The sequence below is a fragment of the Balaenoptera borealis genome, assembly GCF_965194805.1.
Source record: "Balaenoptera borealis genome assembly, chromosome: 13".
In the NCBI taxonomy this organism is placed as follows: domain Eukaryota; kingdom Metazoa; phylum Chordata; class Mammalia; order Artiodactyla; family Balaenopteridae; genus Balaenoptera; species Balaenoptera borealis.
Window position 1 is genome coordinate 90,141,608 of NC_138870.1, and position 23,532 is coordinate 90,165,139.

A 23,532-nucleotide genomic window follows, 5' to 3' on the forward strand; every position below is an offset into this window, starting at 1 on the left:
AAGATCAACTTCTAAAATTGTGATTGTTGTCATATGTAGACTATTTTCAACAAATAAATTTTCTCAGAGGAGCAGTTTTAGACCCTTTGTCTGTTTCTCCTCTCTCCCTTTTTAAAACTCCTGAAGAATATTGAAACAGATTATCTTGCTGAACATCTCGGCTTCATTCCCCATCTACTTCCTATTTGCCAGCAGCTGCTGTCTTAGTTGAATTCTGTGCTGAATATTTATTTATCTTCCTTGCTCTTACTTTCTGGTCATAAGTCAGTTTACTAGGTTCATTCTCATTCAAAGAATAAAAGGAGTTAACTGAACAAGCAATATGAGAAGTTAACTTGTGGGATCAGTGTGTTTGCTCCATTTCTTTGCTTTGTAATGCATCAGGTTTCTTCCTAGGTTTTAGCTTTTTTCCACTCTATCAAAAACTCAAGTTGCTGAAGTGATAGATCTTCACTGAAATAACGCTTAAACTTTAATTTGTGAGGAGCTCCCCTGAAGTCAAATATTTAAATTCAAACAGATGAGTTTTTCTCCTGTGAGGGGTTTTAATCTGGGATCCATGAGTCCTTCCTTGAAATTGAAGGCAAATTTTGTGTTTGTGCTCCTATGTGCATTTTTCTCGAGAATAGTCATAGCTTTCATCAGATTATCAAAAAAATGAAGAACCACTGTTTAGCAGATGTAATTTTTTCCCTTTTGAATCAGAAAGATCATTGAATCAATCACTTTTTGACATTTTGTTTTCTACTTTGCTTTTTCTCTGCATACTATTTTCTATTAATTCACGTGACCATGAGTTGAAAACTTAATGATTCCTAACCTTAATCTTGAATTATCCTTGAGAATATTTAATGTGTACAATTAATACCACTATAAAATAATATATTTAATATATTTCAGTACTTTTAATGCATAGGAGATAAGGTAAATTTAATTTTTAAAATTTATTTCATATGAATCTATTTTAAGATTGACATGGTAGCCAAAGAAGGTATATAATATTTATTAATATGAATATATGTGCAATTTTTAGCCTTGATTAAGAAGCCTATATTTATTCATTTTCCCTGATAAGTGCTGTTAGAGTCTTTTTTCTATTGCTATATTTGCCTCTCATTAAAACTAATTTTGGGGGCTTCCCTGGTGGCGCAGTGGTTGAGAATCTACCTGCTAATGCAGGGGACACGGGTTCGAGCCCTGGTCTGGGAAGATCCCACATGCCGCGGAGCAACTAGGCCCGTGAGCCACAACTACTGAGCCTGCGCGTCTGGAGCCTGTGCTCCGCAACAAGAGAGGCCGCGATAGTGAGAGGCCCGCGCACCGCGATGAAGAGTGGCCCCCGCTTGCCACAACTAGAGAAAGCCCTCGCACAGAAACGAAGACCCAACACAGCTAAAAAAAAATAAAAATAAATTAATAAAAAAAACAAACAAACAAAAAAAAAACTAATTTTGGAAGACATCCAGATAATGGCACATTCCAACATGAAATTATCTCTTTGAACTTCAAGCTAGTTTTACCTTAAATGTGTGTAGAAACTGCTAGTGTTCTATTAGTTAGCTTATTGCTTCCAGTGGAACTCTTTGGTTGAACTGGCTTGTTCAGAATATAATTAGTTCTTCAGAAAATACCCACTCTGATGTGATAATGTTGATACGTTGAAGCATTCTGAGGTGGTTGCTAGATATAGGTAATATTCATTAAATTCCTAGAAAACCCCGGTGAGTAACTTGGCTAAATTTTAATTGTGACAGTTTGATTTCTGAATATATATCATGGCTCTGATTTCACAAACAAGCAGTTCCTATGCTGAGCCTCTCCGAGTGACTGCAGACTATCAGGCCGCACGAATGGATCAGGGGTAGTCTCATGTCTTTCCTCTCCCTTCAGGGAAATTGGTCTCTGAAGAGATTTAAAATGGATCGCCAGGGTGTGACCCAGGTGCTGTCTCGCTTGTCATATATATCCGCACTGGGCATGATGACAAGAATCTCTTCCCAGTTTGAAAAAACAAGAAAAGTGAGTGGTCCTCGATCCCTCCAGCCGTCTCAGTGGGGAATGCTGTGCCCTTCGGACACTCCTGAAGGAGAGGTAAGGTCCCCAAGGAGTCTCCGCTGTGTCAGAGGTCATGCCTGTTGGTGATGCTCTGCTGCTTCTCCCGTTCCCCCAGGCTGTATCCTTTTTGGGGTCAGCCACGTATCTGGCAGAGAAACGTTGATGCAGCCATCAGAATGTCATCAGTATCATTCCCGAACAGTACCTACAGAAGTCTTTGATTTATTATCTCACCTAAATAGAAATATTGTCCAGATTTTCTTGCTTGTTTTAGTTTATCCCAAGAGTCAAACCAGGCAATGAAGAGGGGATAAGAATATGAAGGAAAATTAAGAGACCCATCACCTTTGCTCACAAGGAGCTCTTTTTAAGCAACTCCTTATTTTCTGTGGCTGTACTTAGAGGACATCAGAGTCACAGTTGCAGCCAACTAGGAGCACACAGTCCAAGACCTAAGTTGGATTCCAACTCACTTATATAGGAAACATAAGCAGTTACCTGAACACTAAACCAAAGAGTTTAAATTGGTTTACATCCATAGCACCCACTACTTCCTGTGTCATGGCCCTTTCTCCTTCATGTTAACCACTGTTGGTTTCACTTGATTTTATGCCTTCCAAATTGTAAAATTCTGGAGGAACGAACCATGTTAGGTTCACCATTGTATCCCAGGCTCCTAGCCCAGAGCCTCATTCAGACTAAAGGCCCCATAAATATATGCTGAGTGAATAAATAAGTTAAATATGACAGGTAAAAGATATACATTCCAAAGTGTAGGAATTAGTTATGACTTGGGAGAGGTGAAAAATACAAGTCCATACAGGGTTATAATTTTTAGAAATTATCATTCTTCTCCTGATTTATCTTAAACCATATGGAAATTCACATTAAAATTGTGCAGCTTGTCAAATTTGCATAACTTATACATCTTGAGTTTTGGAACGCTACATTTCCCAGAGATTGCTTCAGCTAATCTCGATAAAGTACCTGTTTTGTGCATCACTACAGCAGATGGTTTCTAAGATTGAAGATGTAATCTTTACATGTCACATGTGTCTCAAGTGTTTTTGTTTTTGTTTTTTTTTCTTAATTTGCTGTATTACGTCCTTGTTTATATGTTTGCTTTAGATTTTTTTCCTCTGGTTGTATAGAAGTTTAAAAATATTTTTTTTCATTTCCTTTTTACTTTGAAATAATTTCAGACATACAAAAATAGTTGCAAAAATAGTGCAAAGAATTTCCATGATCCTTCACCTAGATTCCCCAGATGTGACATCTTGTGTAACTGTAGCCCAGTTTTCAACCTCATAACCCCAGTTATCAACTTTCATAACCCCAATTATGAAATTAACATTGATAACAGTATCGTAATCTGTAGACCTGATTCAGATTTTGCCAGTTGCCCCGCTGTCTCTTTTGATCCAGGATTGCTCTCAGTTGTTGAGTCTCCTTAGCCTCTTAATCTGGAGCAGTTCTTCAGTCTTTGTCTTTTATGACCAAGAAGCTTGGAGAATACCGGCCAGTTATTTTGCAGACTCTTTCTCATTTCAGGCCATCAGTTTTATATTTTTATGTATTCACAATTATCAATGTTTTCCTTTACCGTTTTTATACAGTGTCATCTTAATGACTGTGATGTTCTTTTGTCAGGGAATAGCAATTTAGGTAATTGGTTTCTTTGGGGAGGGGACATTTATAATGCCATCATTATTTCCAGTTCAAATAGTACTGTGCTGAGCATGTCTGTGGCTAAATCTATGTTTATATCCTTGCTTTCTAGTTCAGGATAAATTCCTCTGGGATAAGGGGTAGGTATATCCTTAAGGCTTTGTATGAATCTCCAAAGTGTTCCCTACGAGGCTGTACTGCTTTGCCTTGTCACCAGTGGGGTGGTGAGCTATTTTCAGACACAAACTGTACTTTGTGTTACTCATGTTCATTCTTAGAAATGACTATCTTTTGTTTTTTAGGCATGTGGTTTGGTTAAAAACCTGGCCCTTATGACGCACATCACAACTGACATGGAAGATGGACCCATTGTTAAATTAGCCAGTAACCTGGGAGTAGAAGATGTGAATTTATTATGTGGGGAAGAGCTGTCTTACCCAAATGTATTTCTTGTCTTTCTTAATGGTGAGTGTATTATGGAGACATGTTGATCCTAAACAGTCTGTGGGGAGGGGGAGGGAATCGACTACTATCCATGTATATAGAGCACAAATATACTTTAATTCTGCAGTCAAATTCTCTGCCACTGAGCTGTACCCCCTGAGTATACTTTAATTCTGGACCCAGGTTGACTTTAATTGAAAGGTAGAAAAAATGGTAACAGAAACAGTTATTCCATTGGCTGAGTGATCCAGGTTCTGAGACAATACAGCTATCAGAGCTAAAGGGTAATGGTGCAGAGACCATTTGCTTTCTACCCTTTGACAACTGGCAGCGTATCCACAGTGGAATGAGGCTCAATACGGTATCTTTAAGTTCAAGTTAAATATGTGAGACGTTCTGCAAAAATAATCAGATCAGCCCTTACAGTGAGATGACTTGTATTCAGCCACTGAGTGCGTGAGTATCAGCAACCTCTGGCGAGAGGGTCCCTTTCCTTCAGCTCCTGCTCCATTCGCTTCTCTCATACCCCTTCCCACCCACTTCGGAGTCCTCCAGAGATGCTGCAGCAGCTGTGGCTTGGTGGCCTGGGCGCCTGTCCCCTCACAGGTGTGCTGCATGCGCTCATCCTGGCCTCAGCCCCCATGCTCTTCTCCCCCTTCTTCCTGCTCTGGGGGGCCTTCACCATTTCCCGCGTGGGCTGGTGAGAAGGCAAACAGGGCTGTTCGCTGCCTGCCTCGCTCAGTGAATTCTGGCAGCTAACGCTGAGTGAGTCCTTACTCTGGGTACTCACCCAGTACCTCTCTGAATCCTCACACTAAACCTGGGAGCCAAAGGCCATTTTCCTCATTTCTCAGATGATGACAAGAAAACCGGTTTAAAAATAGCAGTTACGAGGTGCTGTGTCCAGTTCTCAGTGCTTTCCATGAGATCAGCTCACTTAATCCTCGCATCGACCCTGTAGAAGTGGTGGAGCCAGTGTTCAGACCCAGGGGTCTGGACCCCGAGTTCATGTGCCTGCACGGTGCTGACAGACGAGGAGACTGAGGCTGACTTCACCAGTGTTATGCAGCCAGGGTGTGGGAGGCCTGGCCCTGGACTCCGGTCCCCACCCCGGGCTGCCCTTGACCACTCCACTCTGGGGCTCCCTCCAGCCTTGTGGGCTGGCTGCAGGCTTAATAACAGTACTTCCATATGACTGCTCAGTGCTGCTTATTGTTTTTATTGAGTAAATATTTTAAATCCCATTAGATTTATTTTTTATTTCAGTCTTGAATATTCTTACTTCTTTCTGCTTAGGTAACATCCTAGGTGTCATTCGAGACCACAAGAAGCTGGTGAATACGTTTCGACTGATGCGAAGAGCAGGATATATCAATGAATTTGTTTCCATCTCAACGAATCTGACAGATCGGTGTGTCTATATTTCCTCTGATGGAGGAAGGCTGTGCAGGTAGATGTGGCTAGAAAGAGTTGTTAAGATCTCTTTATGTTTGCTTTTGAAAGAAATGGACTTGTTTTTATTTTTGAAGCTGCTTTAACCTCTTTCATTGTTAAGATAAATTTAATTCACTTAGCAAGCACCTCGTGAATATGCATACTGGCTACTGGGGATTCAAAGATTAATGGGAGTCAGTCTCTGCCCTCAGAGAACTCAGTCCGCTGGGAAAGGCAGAAATGATTAGTAATAACAACCAACTCTGCGAGTAATAAGTGCTAGCCATTATTTATTATCTTAATAGATGTATTATGTGTAAGGCTTTAACTACATTCAACCCTGTAACGTTGGATTATTATTTTCATTTAACAAATGAGGTACTGGGGTTTAGTAAGACTAAGTAAATTACCCAAAGCCAGATAGTGGTGGAGTCTGTTTTTCACTCGGAAGTCCTTAGAATTCATTTGACTCCAGCAGTCCTGATTTTACCCACTATATTCTGTTGCTATGAACTGACCTTTAAAGTAGGATTGCTTTAAAGGATAAAGGAGGAAAGGAGAAAGGCTAAGGAATGGCAAGAATAGGAAACATAGAAGCATGAAGAGATCCCATAACATTAGATCCGGTAGAAAAGTAGGTGCCTTATATTCATTCCACACGTATCTAGGGCCTATTTTGTACAGGTGCTGTGTCGGAGGTGGTGGTACGCAGATGAACATGACATGGTATCTGGTCCTTTGGGGTCAGACGGGGACTTCAGCTGAGGATGTCACCTTGTTTCATAGGCCTTCACTTGATTCACCAAAGTCTTTCTTTGTGGACCTCAGGTAGTGTGAGGGCACAAGTCAGTGAGCTGGCAGTGGCTAGAGTGGTGGCAAGAGCTTGGAAGTCTGCCCAGCGGGGAGAGTGGACTGCCAGTGTCTGTGTCTGTCTGGCATCCTTGTTTCCTTCCAGTTACCCTCGTCATTCTCCTTTGAGGATTGCCCTTCCCCACTGGCAGCCTTCTTGGGACGGTCAGTCAGGTGCTCTCTCCTGCTCAGCCAAAGGTCAGGCGGATGACCCAAGCCAGGCCAGTCAGACTGTCTCTTCAGAGAGTTTGAATCCCAAAGAGGATAGAAGTGGTCGGAACAGATGCATCCTGGCAGCGATGCATACAGGAGACTGCTCATTACCCCTGCCTTTCTGGATCCTTGGGACTGTTCTAGCTCCTTTTCTTTCTGAGCCTGAGCATTGCACCTTTTTCTTTGATTCTTATCCTCCTAGTAAATTCTTAGCCTTTTGGTAAATTCCTTAAAATTTTCTTCTTATTTTTTAGTAAATTCCATCTTTGCTTAAATCTGCCAGAGTTGGTTCCTATTCTTTGCAACCAAAGAGCCCTAACTGATGCTATACCTGTGTTTGAATCCTAGTGTCCCACTTACTGACTTGTGTGACTCTGAGTTTATTACTTAAGTCTCTGGGCCTTGATTTCCTCAGCTGTAAATATGTAAATAACAGTGCCTCCCTAGGATTGATATAAGGTCTGGTAAGTGCCTTGTAGGGTGTCAGGCAAACACTGGATGCTTATTTATAGCTATTAACATGGTCCAATTAAGGGTGGGAAAAACACTGACATTTTCTAGCTTACTCTTTTTTAGAATTTTTCTCTTTCATTACATCCCATATAATATGGCATAGCCTAAAAGAAAACTAGTTCTTTTTTTTTCAGAAGTGATTGTGTAACGACACAACATAGATCTGGCAGGAAGAATTAGTAGAATTCATTGAGTAAAGTGAAAGGTAACTGAGGTGGCTAAGTGTGGTCCCCTCCCTCTCCTACCCCTGCTCTGTCATCACTTCTCAGTCTCTTAAGCTGAGCTAAACTGCAGCCCCAAATGAGGGAGGCAGCAGGGTCTCTGCTTCCCTGCCAAGGGGCAGCCAGGATTTTGAGGCAGTGTTGAGTCCCATGAAGAGTTCACCCTGTTCACTTTCCAGCAGCTTGTACCCCCTTTTGTAATTGTGCAGCTCCTCTTCTTAACTGTTTAAAAGTGCTCATTAGTCCTCAAATCGTTATTTGGACTTGAGGGTGGAGCGCACGAGTGTCTGCTGGTTACTTGCTCCTCTCTGTAAGAGCCGCTTGTCCAAATAGCAACAGCCCTTGACGTTTCGTGCCGCGTGCCGTCCTTTGTGTCGGGTGTTTCTTCGTGGTGGCGAAGCCCTCAGAGGCAAATCACCACTGACAGTTACAGGTTAATCTACCAGAACGTGTGGACCAAAGCTCTCTACCTTACGCCCATTACATCACTAAAAATCCCAAAGTGAAAAAGCTATATTCCCTGCAAACTCATACCCACTCTTTGGTTGTGTGTAGCTTTAAGTACCCTGCTCGCGCGTAGCCCAGGGATGTTTATCCTAAAGCAAACCACTCTAGACAGCTGATAGTCATCAGACCTTCACTACAAAATGCCATTGTTTTCCTTGGTGATGGTTCTCTGCCTGCTGACCTCTCCATATTCCCAGTATGAAATCAGGAGATGCTTTTGGTATGATGGATGCATTTACACAGTTTTTTAAAAAATATGATATTAAAGGTATTAAAGGTTTTGGGTTTTTTTTCTAGACTTTATTGAGTATCATTTCATGCTGCTTTCTCATTCAGAACCAAATATTTCCTAAGATACTTGGAGAAAGGACTGTGTGTGTATACATGTATATGTGCACACATGAGCTGGTGTGTGCGTGTGTGCGTGTGTGTGTGTGTGTATGTGAGAAAGAGAAAATAGGCCCCTGTGCACTCACACTTGTAAAAAATACCTGGTGTCCTCAAGCACTCCAGAAATAAGTTTGATCATATCTACAGCTTCCCTCATTTCACTATAGTAAACTTACTGATTTAATTCTTTTGTTGAACTACTGTAAATCTGTTTTGTTTTTTGGTTTTTTTTCTGTTTTTCTATTCCAGACCCTATATAATTGTTAAGAAACAGAAGCCTGCAGTCACAAATAAGCATATGGAAGAGCTGGCTCAGGGGTACAGGTAAATAGCCAAAAGCAAAACTCCTCAGTCTCCTTAATACTCATTTATGTGATCTAAACAGAAGTAATGTTATTTGATCTGAGCTTTTAAGAAAAGTATTACATATTTTCATTTTTAGTCTCTTAATTCCTCTCTACCAGATATATCAACCTGTTAAAAACCTGTTCTTTTCTATGTGAACTTGCTTGGACGTTGTAAAATATTTATCAATTTAGATCATGAGGATTACAGAGTCTTGGTGTAAATTAGCACACTCTTCAGTGTTTCTAGGACGAGAAGGATATGTTGATGTAGACATCTGACGTACTATGGGTCTCTCATCATATGGGGTTTTTAAAGTCATAGAAGGTATTTTTAGAAGTGGGACCAGATTGACAAGAGTCACAGATGTTTTACTCTTTTTATTTCGGTGACTTGTGATAACTCTATGATCTGAGAATAATGTGTTTCAAACATCCCAATGTATTGATACTTTTTGGGAGAGAAAGATGCTTTGGGCCTAAGTGAAAGCATGTATCTTCCACTGTTGCATATAAAATACTGCAGTAAAATGCTTTCTAACAATGTCCATTTCACCAATATTTTCCCAGGAATTTTGAAGATTTCTTGCATGAGAGTCTGGTTGAATATTTAGATGTGAATGAAGAAAATGACTGTAACATTGCACTCTATGAACATACAATTAATAAGTAAGTAACAACCATAATTAAAACCTGTTCTGATGATAGACACTACCTTCTTTTTTCATTTCATCTTCAATTCTTTTGTGTATTCTTAGTAGGAACTGTTAGAAGTATACTGTTTTATAAGGAAGCATAACCCATAGTTTATCCCAGGAGTATCACAAAACTGCTAACAAATAATCTTTAGATTTAATTATCCTTCCTTTTCATTTTACACTCACTGTACATTTCTTAAAAGGAATTGCTTCTCTGATTTTAATATTCGATTACTGCCAAAATTAAACTAATGAATCAGGCTACATAATGGTGTATTTATCTGTTCCATGGTTGATTTTGTCAGTGGATGTCTGAATTCCTGTTGTCAATGCAGGAATTCCCTACCTTGTATGTTGTAAAGCTATCTCTAAACTTATGTGCAATATAGACATGAAATGGTAATATGTTCACAGTGTTTCTTTTAGAACAGTGATATTTTTAGAAACATCTTTGCTCCATTTGGAATACATTATAGGACATTTATATAACTTGGTGTCTGATGCATGTGGCTGAGGTACCACTTACCTGAAATTAGAATTTTTGCAATTATGCTATTAAATGGTTAGGGAGTTTAATACTGCCACCTGATAACTATTTATGTCTTCAGTCAGGAAAGTAGTTTTCTGTTTTCCACTACCAGATGAGATATACCACTTTATTTTTGTCTTACTGTAATTTAATAATGCTTTTCAGCAGAATTTTTATTCCTTAAAGGTATGAATCTCTCAAAGTACTATTTTTATACCCCTCGTTTAAAGATTGACTGGAGAATTATATAGTAACCCCACAAATAACGATTCCATCCTGGTTCCTCAAGCCAGAAACCTCAGTTTCAGCCTTGACTCCTCTTGCCCTCTACACCCACATCTAATCGCTTAACATACCATGTGGACTTTCAAAGTATACCCGGAATCTGAGCTCTTTTCACCACCTCCACCTACCGCCCTACTGCAGGCCACTGCCATTGCTTGTCTGGATCCTTGCAAAAGGCTCCTGACTAGGTTTGCACTTGTTCCCATATAGTCTGTTCTTCATAGATCAGAATGGTCTCGTCACTTCTCTTCTCAAACCACCCCCCCAGCCCCACCCCACCCAGTGGCTTTCCATCTCCCTCTGAAGTCCTTACAGAGGCCTTCACGTTCCTACAAGGAAGCTATGGCTGCAGCATCATCTCCTCCCTCTCCCCTCTCACTCTGTTTTAACCACACTGGCCTCTTCTTCATGCTCCTGCCCCAGCCCCTCTGCCCTGGCTGTCCCCTCCACCTGGAACGCTGTCACCTACCTGCATGGCTCACTCCTTCACATCCTCCAGGTCTTCACTCAGGTACCACCTTCTCAGCGAGTTGCCCTGACCACCCTATTTAAAGTAGAAATCCCTCCTCTGACCGCCCCTCTTCGCTGCTTTATTTTTCTAGTGCTTAAATCTTAAAATCTGTAAAGCATGTATTTTATTGATGCATCTGTGTACTGTCTATCTCCCGCCACTAGAAGCTTCATGAAGGCAGGGATTTTTCTCTGTTTTGTTCACTGCCATAAAGGAATATAACTATCAGTATCACCCAATCACCAAGCTATCCCATACATCAAATTAATTTATTTTAAAAATAAGAAAAAATTGGTATTAATTCATACTTATGACATTTGTTAAAATGTAGAAATGCATAAAGTAATTCCCCATCCCGCCAAACTCCACCCTCCAGAAGTAACCAGTGCAAATGGTTTAATATGTACTCTTTTAGATTTTTTTCTAAGTGAAGGCAAACATACATACCTTTTGCAATTATTTTTCAGTGTCTTGATTTTTTAACTTAATGTAATTAACATTATCATCCTGGATATTTTTCCACATTAATGTATGTATATATATATTTTTATATATATATATAATTTTATTTGCTTTTTATTACATTGTCTGACTACATATAGATAACTTATTTAATTGTTCCCCTATTGATGACTATTTAGGCTGTTTCCAGTTTTTTCACTATTGCAAGCAACAGGTCACTTAGTCTTAATTTGAGCTAAATTTAAGGCCCTTATGCGTAGTGAACAGGAAGTCTCCTATTTCCTGTTCAGGGTAGAAACTTAGGGTGGTTATAATTTTGAATAATAATATTCCTTTCTGTTTTGTAAAATTCGAATCCAGACTTTTACAAAGTTTGGACTTCCAGTAATTATTAGATAGTAAGATAGTATATGATCTTATGTATGTTGTTGTTATGAAAAAAGAAAAAACTTAGATCTTTACCTTCTTCATTTTCAGCTTACCCCAATCTTTACATCGGAAAAAGTAGTTTTAATTTGCATTGGTCAAATTGGCAATATATAAACAGAACAGTACATTTTAAACAAACTGTTTTATTCTAGGCTATAAAATGTCACTATAAGCTGTTTCTCTGTAAAAAACAGAAACAAAGAAAACAAAACCGGGGCTTCCCTGGTGGCGCAGTGGTTGAGAATCCGCCTGCCAATGCAGGGGACACGGGTTCGAGCCCTGGTCTGGGAAGATCCCACATGCCACGGAGCAACTGGGCCCGTGAGCCACAATTACTGAGCCTGCGCGTCTGGAGCCTGTGCTCCGCAACAAGAGAGGCCGCGATGGTGAGAGGCCCGCGCAACGCGATGAAGAGTGGTCCCCACTTGCCACAACTAGAGAAAGCCCTCACACAGAAACTAAGACCCAACACAGTCATAAAAAAATAAATAAATAAATAAAAGAACGTGAATTTCTAAAAAAAAAACTAAGACCTGGCGCAGCTAGAATAAATAAATACATAAGTAAATATTTAAAAAAAAAGAAAACAAAACCTAGAGCCCCTTCCCTCTCTGCTGACAAAGGCCTAAAGTGACGGAGAGGATTGAGGTTCTGCGAGGTCATAAGGTCAGAATTATATTCTTCAAACCAAGAACTACATGGAAAGCATCCTCTCTAACCAAACGAGGGACACAATTCAATACATGTGTAATGAAAAGCAAATAGATGGATAAGTGGGAGATCTTTTGCCATGTACATTGCAACTAATTTTCCATGATGTGTTGGGTTATCTTGGAAATCACTTCTCTTCAGAAGTACTGTAGTGCTTGCTTCAGCAGCACATATACAAAAATTGGAACGATTCAGAGAAGATTAGCATGGCCCCTGTGCAAGGATGACATGCAAATTCGTGAAGCATTCCATATTTTTAAGAGAAGATGAACATAAGACAGATAATTATTAATCTATTTCAATTTCACCAGTCACATAAAAAAGAAGAAACATCTTCTTTGGAAAATTATGAAATAGTAAATAAGAACATCTCATTATATACCTATGAAGTATTATGTTGGTATATAATGTATACTTAAATTGTAATACAAATGTAAGAGATGTTATGGTAAATCAGATCCTCTCAATTTGTTGATTTCAGTGGAATTTGGTACAATTATTTTGTATTTCAATTTGACTATCAAGAATTAAAAAAAAGTTATGTCATTTGGCTCAGGAAAAAAAAAAAGTACTGTAAACTGTTGAAATTATGATTAAAGTTATGCTTCAGAAACACTTGAGGAAGGGACAGAAGGTCATTGGAGACCACAGATCCTGGATGTGAGATCTGTTACTTTCAGCAAGACCTAAAAACAGTCTGGCTGCCCTTTCCCATTCAGATAGCTGAGTTGCTTTATCATTTAGCCAAAACTGAGTTTTCTGCAAAAACATATTACGAAAGTAACCAAGATTCTAACATCTACTAGGTCAAGTCTTACTTTGTGCCCCATATCTATAGAAATATAATGCAAGTCACCATATGACTTTAAGTTTTCTTGTAGCCACATTAAAGAAGTAAAAAGAAACAGATGAAATTAATTTTAATAATTTTATTTAACCCAATATATTTGAAAGATTATCATATCAACATGTAGCCAATATAAAAATATTGAGATATTTTACCTTTTTTTCCTACTAAGTCTTCAAAATCTGGTGTTCACTTACCGCGCATCTCAATTTGGATGCTAAATTTTCATTGGAAATACTTCTTTTTTTAAAAAATTTATTTATTTTATTTATTATTTATTTTTGGCTGTGTTGGGTCTTCATTGCTGCGCATGGGCTTTCTCTAGTTGCAGTGAGCGGGGACTATTCTTCGTTGCGGTGCGTGGGCTTCAGCAGTTGTGGCTCGCAGGCTCCAGAGCGCAGGCTCAGTAGTTGTGGCACGTGGGCTTAGCTGCTCCGCGGCATGTGGGATCTTCCTGGACCAGGGCTCGAACCCGTGTCCCCTGCATTGGCCAGCGGATTCTTAACCACTGCGCCACCAGGGAAGGCCCTCATTGGAAATACTTGATCTGATTTCATAACATTTACAATTGAAAAAGTAGAGTAATACATGTAAGTGGTTACAAACATAACTAAAAGGTTTTAAATAACTGAACTGAGCTATTTCAATTTAAATTTGAGCTTTAAAATGTAAGATAATTAAAATTAAGTAAAATTAAAAATTCAGTTTCTCAGCCATTCTAGTCTAACTTTTCAAGTGCTCAATAGCCACATTTAGCTAGTGGTTACAGTATTGGTCCCCATAGGTCTATAGTAACTATTAAAGGGGATATATTCCTCTCTCTAAAATGGTAATACAGCTTTCTCATTGATATACGTTGGAAAAGTGGGGAAAAGCAGGCCACTCATCCATATAGATATATTAAAAAAAAATTATTTTTAAGACATTTTATTGAAGTACAGTTGATTTACAATGTTGTGCCGTGTAGATATTTTTGATACTGTATTTCTATGTGCTTAATATAGTAATTTCTTTAAATGAGTTATTATTATTAGTATGTAATGATGTTTTATTTTTTATATAGGCATTCCATATTGTCTCCTATCTCTTATATTTCTACAAATAATAAAAGTTTCACTCTTTAGTTTCACTGAAAAAAATAATTTGCTTTGTTATATTTAACTGTGTTTTCCTTCTATCAGTTTTACTAGCATCAAATTTAATTGGTATGAGGTTTTATTATTATATTGATATAAATGTATGTGTTTTATATATACATTTTTGTATGTATTTATGTAAACTTAAATTTTAAGTTTAGTCCTCAGGGGCCTAGATAATAATATTTTTTATACCCTTTAAGAGATATGTATTTTAATACTTGGTGCCTAAGATGTCTGATTCTTAATTAACTTGATAGGGATACCACCCACTTGGAGATTGAACCCTTCACTCTTCTTGGCGTTTGTGCTGGCCTGATCCCATACCCTCATCACAACCAGTCCCCAAGAAACACATATCAGTGTGCCATGGGGAAACAAGCCATGGGTAAGAGTTCCTCCTTGAACTTGCTTCTAAATACTTGGATAAATACTTACGTCTTTATTCTTTTTTTTTTTTAACAGCTCTTTATTGGAGTATAATTGCTTCACAATACTGTGTTATTCTTACTTCACTAGTGTTGCATGTTGGGCCAGGTCAGGCGTTGCTAACACCTGAGTGTTACCAAACTCAGGAGGTTGTCTGTGGAATTCTGCAGTGCTTGTAGGTGCCCCTGTCATGTCTAAAGCTTAAACAAAAATGGAGAAAACCTCTCTGAACTTGTCCTCTTGACCAAACAAAAGGATATATAATAACTATCACAGAATTACAGGGGGGTTATAAATATAAAGAGAAAAGCCCTATATAAATGTAAATTGTTAAGCAGGAGAGATGCAAGAAAGAGCAGGAAAACTCGAGGTTAAGGGAGGAGAGCAAAAGGCAATAGAGATAAAGTTGCACAGTGTGTATTAGAATGTACTTAGTAATTGTCTGGGTGACAGTCATTGAACCCATTATATCCACGCAATTGCTCCTATAGCTCCTGAAACACTCAGTATGTGTCACACCATTTTCTGAGTTCATTTTCCTTTCTTCTTTCTATTTTTCTTCCCTTTCATTCATTTATCTATTAATTTATTTATCATCCGTAGCATTTATTGAGCATCAATAATAAACCAATCATTGAGGCTGGAACCTGAAAATATAGAGAAAACACAGAGCCCTGCCCTCAGTGAGTTCACAGTCTAGCAGGAGAGACCAACAAATACAACAGTAATTCAATATAGTCTGATAAATGCCGTAGTAGACGATAGCCAGAATCTAAGGGACTAAGCAGAAAGAACACCTAAGGTTAGAGAGTGGGCTGTTTCTGAAGACCAGAACTGAACTGAGCCTTGAAAGATACTGAGTATTTCTCACAGGTATGGAAACGTAAGCGAGCAGTGTGTGGGGGAAGTCTTGGTACTTTGGTATGGCCGTTTTGTATAGTATACGCTGTAGTATGGACATAGAAGCATGGTGGAGAGATGCCATATGTTGGGGAGTTTGAGTTTTGTCTTGAAGAGGATACAGAGAGGATACTAGCAAAAAAAGTTTTGCTTATAAGCTTTTTTTTGAAATGTTTTTAAAACTCATTTAAATCCTAATAAGTTTAATAGGTTTTATTTTCATTTATGTCTATGACATCAATGTGACTTGTCATCTCTGATTTAAAGTATGATACAAGGAGGTTCATAAAGAAACTGTAAAAGGTCTCTGCATTGCATTTGGGTAACAACCAGAATGCAGTTAGCTGCTCAGTTACTTACAATTAAATGCAGTTGACCATAGCTTGGCAATTAAGGCATTCTGTTTCTCCTACGGATAAAGAGTATGTATTTCCTTTTGAGTTTTTATATTGCCCTTTGGTTGGCAATAAAGACATAAGAAGCATGTTGTCCTGCTACCATTTACCTGAATGATGTAATGCCTGGACAGTTCAGAATAATTCCCAGTGGGAAAATCTAAACAGCGGCTCATCAATTTAGCCTTTCCCATTCATACTCAGCAGCAGTGTAGGCTGATTTCCCGCTTGTGCTTCTGACTTGCTAACAAGTTGAAATATACAGTACTGAATCCTGTGTGTCATGAAAGGGCTATCACTTCTATTGGGTTTACCAAACCATTTTGTTTCATGATGTGAATCCCAGCTGAAACAATACACCTTTTGTGTAGAACTTTCAGCAGAATTAACGGAAGACTAATCACTTCATCGCTAATGCCACTCTTTAGTGTGTTTGAAGATTGAAACAGAAAGAGCTGCATCTATCTCCACTTGGCAAATCTTTTTTTTTTTTTTAATAAAGAAGTGATTGAATGAAAGAAATAATATTTTTATTTTTGTAACTCCTCTTCCTACCAAAAAAAAAAAGCCTTTTATTTTGTAGCCATGAGTATCTGAAACGTTCGGCTAGTTACCACACACAGTTAAGCAGGATCAGTGTGTACAGAAAGCCAATTCAGTGTCTGTAGAGTTCTTTTGTAGTTTTCTGTGTGAAGGTTTTTTTTCTCGTTTTGTTTTGAGTGTCATTTGCAATTCATTGTCTGTGTTTTCTGAGGTTGGTGTATTCAGCTGCTCTGACCCTGGGTCCTGCACATTTAGCTCCTTGGATACAATCCTCTGACGTGACTGCTGACGCTAGGAAGACAAAAGCCACTGAATATCTTAAGTAATAAAAAAAAGCCTTTGTTACTGTTTGTTATTATAAAACACCTGACTGGAAAGAAAAGCCATGAGATTAAAGTATATTTAAAGTTTGCACATGAGAAGGCCACCTTGCTCTTTGGACACTGTAGTAGCTGCAGAAGTATTGAGCGAGGGCTATAGGAAAACTCGCAAAAGGAAAGAGGCCGGCAGAGGGAGAGACCCAGAACAGAGATCTGGGTCTGAAGAACAGAGATCCAGAACAGAGACCTGGCTCTTTGAGTTGGACTTCTCGGAGCTATTTTAATTCCCTGCTGTCTTGACAGCTGATAACTAAAAGTCACACTATCCCATTTTAAATATTAGCCATGCTGAAGACTATATACATCTCAGAGACTCTGTGTGGATTTTCTAACATAATATTTTAGTTGCTGTTCATCTGTTAGTCCATGTGGAAAGTGAAAGACAGGATCCCAGAATTAATTTGCTAAATACTCTAACCAACCTGGAAGTTTACTATATACCTTTTACTACCAATCCCTCCCATTCAACAGAGTGAAAAAATAAGAGAAAGTCATTTTCTGTCACTACGAAGGAGACCAAGACAGCACAAACCACAGAGACTGAGAGCCTTACCTTGTACATAAGAGAGGGCTGACTTGATTCCAACATGAAACACCAGCAGAGGGTGTTTCTTAAATCTAAGGCTCTTTAAATTATTCATAAAGTTCAAGTTTCCACACAGCGTCTTACTGTGCTACTGAGAAACACCTGCCTTCCATGGATATGGCTCTGTTTGTTGTGACATGGTTCAGAGCAAGAAGTCAGGTAGACGTGTGTGGAAATGGAAAGGTCTCCAGGTCACTCAGTGCTACAAGTGAAGGCTGTGTGATGGGCCTGCATTGTATGCTCTCTCCCTGGCACCAGACACCAAGTTCACATGAGTCACACTTTCATATCCTGCCCATTTTATTAGTTGGCAATCCTCTAGTGGAACACTTTCTCCTCTTCAAAAGGATCTTTTAGTCACTATCAGCTCAGTTAATGAATATGCATCACATACCTCCTCCAGCCCCCGCTCCTTCTCACCACCCCTTCCTCCTTCAACTCCAAATTGCTGGGACTGTTTTGTCTTTTGTTTTTTTAAAGTCAGGAGCTAATGCAACTTCTGTTTTGGTTTTTGTTTTCAATAGAGTCTCTTCCTAAGTGGGTAGTTCCTTCTCTCGTATCCCCCACTTTACAGTAGGATGGGATGTACTAGAAATAGGCTGGAGAATTTTAAAGTATTAAAAACACATAATATACAAAGATCCTCATAAAATGTTGTTTCATTCTACATCTCCTCTTCTCCCACTTTCTGTTTGAATTTTTTTTTTTAGACTATTTTTTTATCCATTTGGGGATACAAAATGAAAAGATGTCTTGACCAAATTATCCCTGGCAATTCTTTTTTAGAATTCTGTTGGTTAAAAAAAAAATAAGATCATTGTAGCTATTTTAGAAGTAAGCTTATGTGACAGTTCCTGAGACTAGAATGTTAATAATGAGCACTTACGGAGGTAAAATTAAAGTTCAGTATGTCGGGTTAGAGTTGGAGGTAGAATGGGTGGTATTGCAGGGTGATGGGTGTATATTTTCTTTACTAATATTGTTAATATTAGTCATAATGAATGCTGCCACTTAGTGAATACCCAACTGATTTACGTACATTTCTTTTAAATCATCTTAATAATCCTGTCAACTATAATACATACCTTTTTTGTTTCTGACAAGGAAACTGAATTCCAGTTTGGTTGAGAAACTTATAAGAAGTTACATTATATCTTTTACACCATGACATTTGTAAAACTTACTAAAATTTTTCTCCACTGAAACTAACTTCTTTCCTCACTTTTTCCAATTCACTGTGGATGATGATGAAGGTACCTTCCCTGCTACACCACAGATTATAAGTTCCTTGAGGACAGGAACTATGTCTGTTATTTATTACTATATCCCTTGGGCCTAACCTAGTGCCAGTTTAGTAGGTACTTAATAAATGTTTCAACAACGAATAAATCTCTGAGCACATTAAAATTGTTAAGAAATCAGATGCAGATTTTTGAAAACAATCTTTGAAATGAAGAACTAAGTTGGAAGACATACAACCTGGTGTTTAGACTTACCCTAAAACCACAGTAATGATATTGACATTAGGGTAGACATATAGTTCAATGGAACAGAATCCAGAAGTAGACCCACACATTTATGGGCAATTGATTTTTGATGAGCATATCAGGGCAATTTAGAGGAAAGGAAAATCTTTTCAACAAAGTAAAATGTCTCAGTATCTATATAGAAAAAAAGGAACATCAGCTTCTACCTCATACCATACAAAAAGTTAATACAGAATGAATCACAGCCCTAAATGTAAGAGCTAAAACTGTAAAACTTATAGAAGGAAACTTAAGCAAAAATCCTTGTGAACTCAAATCACCTAAGATTTCTTAGATAGAACATCAAAAGCACAAACTATAAAAAAGGAAAAAATTAATAAATTAGACTTTCTCAAAATTAAACTTTTTCTCTTTGAAAGATACTGTTCAGAATATGAAAGACACGATTAAGCCACAGAATGGGAGAAGGTATTTGTAATACATATATCTGATAGAGGATTTGTATCCAGTATATGTACAAAGAACTCTTCGATAATAAGACAACCCAAATAAAAGGGAAAAAAAAAACTCAGACACCTCACAAAGGAATAACCAATAAGCTTATGAAAATATGTTCAATGTTATTCGTCATCAGGTAAATGTAAATTTCTGTGAGATATGACTGCACACTCATTAGAACGACTCAGTTGAAAAAGACTGACATTCTAAGTGTTTGTGAGGATGTGGAGCAGCCAGAATGCTCACACACTGATGAAAATGTAAAACAGTAAAGTCACTTTGGAAAATTCTTAAGTTGTTTCTGAAAGTTAACCATACCCTCAGCAAACAACGCAGAAGCTCCACTCCTATGTATTTATTCAAGAGAAATAAATATACAAAGACTTGTGCTTGAATGTTCATAGCAACTTTATTCACAGTAGCCCCAAATGGGAAACATCCCAAATATCCATCAACAGTTGAATGGATAAACAAAATGTATATTCATATGATGGAATACTACTCAGCAATAAAAAGGAATGAACTCTGTTACACACAGCCACGTGGATGCATCCCAGAATCATGCTACATGAAAGAAGCAGCACAAGAGTGTACATACTGTATGATTCCATTTATATAAAATTCTAGAAAATGCAAACTGATCTATACTGATAAACAGATCCTTGGTTGCCTGGGGCCAGGGACAGAGGGAGGGACCTTTTGGGAGTATTGGAAATGTTCTGGATCTTGACTCTGGTGGTGGTTTCACAGATGCATATATCTGTCAGAGCTCATCAACTTGTACACTTTAAATGGGTGAAGTTTATTGTAATTCAATAATATTGATTAAATAAAAAGAAATTGGGCAAAGGAGGATGGGAAAAAATAGATAAATGTATAAAACTTCATTTTATGTTTGTCAGTATACATTTTCTAAACTATGTGTATCCTTACATTTTTTCATCTCACCTTAAAATAATAAACTTCTTCACTGTTTTAACGTACACTTACATACCTTGTTATGCCAACCTGTGACTCCTTAAGAAAGTTTTGATCAAGAAAATAAGACTTTATAGGAAAGATTATGTCCTGGGTAGTAAGAAAATGAAATCATTGGAGATTATAGTTATAGCAAAATGGGACAGTAGAAGGAGAATTCAGCTTATAGATATTCTTGTTGTATGCGTTATTATATATATGAAGTGCCCTTAAGGAAGCTGAAAATACTAATAGAGGCATCCCAGTTTGAGCATGTGCTTCACCGCAGACTAGTGTTATAATGTAATTTCTACATGACATTTTCTTTAAAAAGCTTGCTTATTGGTAAAAATAACCAATCATTCATAATTTTTATAAAATTATGGTGTGTGGTGGCATTTGGAAGTTTTATAATTTAGAAGTCATAGTTTATAAATCATGTTTTAACCTACACACCCATTGTCAGTGCTGCTAAAGATGTGTATATATGTATACACCTACAACTTCTTTAAAAAGTCTTTAAAGGAAAATTTCTGATGAGATCATAAGCACCAAACTTTTGCTAAACCATTTTGCTGTTCATCTATTCGATGGTCAGTTGCAGTACCCAAGAATTAAGTTCTGGGCCTGGTAGCACAATTTATAGCAGGATCCCGTCTCTTTCACCATTGTTTAGAGGTGCAGCCGGCTATGCTTCCCTGCTGCATAATAATGCTCGTCTCAGGTTTCAGAGGACATGTTTGGCAGCCTAGTGGGACATTGCCTGAATCCTTGTCTCATTGGAGCTGAAATCTCAACATAAATTTGAAATGATTTCATGTAAAAGAACCAACTTATTGTCAGTGAACAATCCAAGCAGCAACAATTTTCTTTCTAAAACAGGAAGTGATCTATTACCAGGTATCCTGCCCAGTTTATTAGTTGGCACTAAAATGACATTAATTGGCAATTTATAGTGTAAACTTGACAAAAATTTGATGAGGTTCCGTTTAGCTATTGTTTTTCAGCTGACGCTTGATAAATTTTCTAGAGATTTAAGCACAAATATGTATTCTCATAATTTCGTTTACTTGACATTTATTGGGCATCGGTGGTGAGCCCAGCACTGTACCAGGTGCTCGTTTCTTTAGAGCCCCACAGATTTCATTATTTCTTTCAATAGTAATTGTCAAGGAGTATTGTACCATATCATTTTTGCTGCCTGAATAGGTTATTTTCATCCCTGAATTGAAATCACCATTGATTTAATGACATAAGAGAAAAAGGTAAAGAAAATAAATACTGAGTTTTGGTATCTGCTCACATTAAAGCTTAACTCCATTAAATGGCACGTTAACGTCTTGGGGTGGGTGAGGGTTGTAGATGCGCCACTCAGGGCAGGAAAGAAGAGATACCTGGGAGAAGCCCACACTCAAGCTCAACAGTAGGACAAACATGAGTTTCCTGGTTTTTAAGGTCTCTGAGTAGGAGTGATTGTGTGTTCACAAGCCCAGGAGACTGAAAGCCTTTTTTCAGGCAGGTCTTTGAACCCTAATGCACCCCAATGGGGAAAAGGAAGAAGGGTAGGTAACATTCTGGTTTCACTTTCCGATGACAGTGATACCCCTCCAAGGCCCAATCAGGTGGAAAGGCTGATTGCTAAGGAGAGAAAAGCCTATCCCTGATTGGACAGGGCCCTGGATTCCCTAGGGGAAGGGACCCTGCCTTTCCCCATTTTATCTCCAATGCTGGGCACAGAGTAGGTGTTTATTAACTGCTTAATAAATGAATAGTTAAGCAAATGGATAAGTCTGCTCTTCTCTGCTTTCACTCTCCTCTTCATCCTGTTCCCTCCCTTTTTTCCTGCTTTCTTTTCATTTAGAACATTTGTAATTGTTGATTTCTTTTGATGAAATGTATCTGTTTGTCCTACTGTATAAGCTTTTTGCCTCTCAGCACTGGGGGGTGTTCTCCAATTGCAACTGGAAATGTGCCTGGAACATAGTAGAACCAAATACAGAATTGTTGACTTACATGTGAAATTAACCAGTGGAGACTAAAACTCTTCAAATGGGATCAATTTTATAAATCCAAAAAGTTGAAATTATTTAGATTAGTACACCTTGAATGTGATTTTTCTTCTTTGTAGGATTTTTAACATAACTGAGAAAAATTGTTTTTAAAAGTTGTTAATCACTATGAGAGTATTGCTTTTTAAATATTTGACCTGAAGATTTTCTTCATTTTAATTAGTAAAATTAATGTGTTTATCTCTGTATTCATTGGTAGCTAATTATTTGATATAATAGAAAGTTGCATCTCATTTTCTCCAATATCAATGAAGGTACCATTGGATACAACCAGCGGAACAGAATTGATACTCTCATGTATCTCCTGGCATATCCACAAAAACCCATGGTTAAAACAAAGACTATTGAGTTGATAGAATTTGAGAAACTGCCAGCTGGACAGAATGCGACAGTTGCTGTGATGAGTTATAGTGGCTATGATATAGAAGATGCTCTTGTTTTAAACAAGGCTTCCTTGGACAGAGGTAAGTGAATTTTCAAAGCTCTAACACCAAAGGTGCTTTGTGCAGATTTAGATACAGGCATGATCAATATGAAAGTCACTTGATGTCAAAATGGTAATGTCAGTTTCAAGTGATTTGAATTTTATAATATACAAACAGGAGGTGGTTATGTTTTGGTGTTAACATTTTTTAAATGAATATTATATAGAGGTAATTAGTTAAATATTAATAAGGAATCTTTTTTTCCCTTTATTTTAATTTATTGCTGACTTGAGACAATTCCTAGCAGGAATTACAATAAGTGAAATATGTTTTTTGAAAATAGTTATATATTCAACAACAAACCTGTTTGAGAGGACAGTAGCAATATTTGTATGTAAAAGGCTATTTTTTTAATTGTATATCTCAACCCTATAATGCTGTACCTTTTTGTTAGCAAAATGATAAAAGTACACATACACAAACCCTGGCTCATTGTTTTTACGTTTTTCTTCCCCAGTTTTGACAGTTTACTTTTTCAGGTCCCCACTTGGTGGTTTGTTAGCCATCACCTGATCTGCGGTCTGACTTCTGTCTTCATCGTCTGTTTCTCTCCTTCC

The 23,532-nt window shown here is 38.0% G+C and overlaps 1 protein-coding gene across 3 annotated transcripts in view; it reads left to right on the forward strand.

Moving 5' to 3' along the window:
* POLR3B (RNA polymerase III subunit B) overlaps positions 1–23,532 on the forward strand; it is a 114,623-nt gene that overhangs the window by 51,433 nt on the left and 39,658 nt on the right. For all 3 annotated transcript variants that reach the window (XM_082349864.1, XM_082349866.1, XM_082349865.1), the window contains exons 14-20: positions 1,891–2,091; positions 4,026–4,188; positions 5,464–5,617; positions 8,544–8,618; positions 9,209–9,307; positions 14,507–14,634; positions 22,745–22,954. In XM_082349864.1, the coding sequence (XP_082205990.1) occupies positions 1,891–2,091; positions 4,026–4,188; positions 5,464–5,617; positions 8,544–8,618; positions 9,209–9,307; positions 14,507–14,634; positions 22,745–22,954 (1,030 nt within the window). The remainder of the gene's footprint in view (positions 1–1,890; positions 2,092–4,025; positions 4,189–5,463; positions 5,618–8,543; positions 8,619–9,208; positions 9,308–14,506; positions 14,635–22,744; positions 22,955–23,532) is intronic.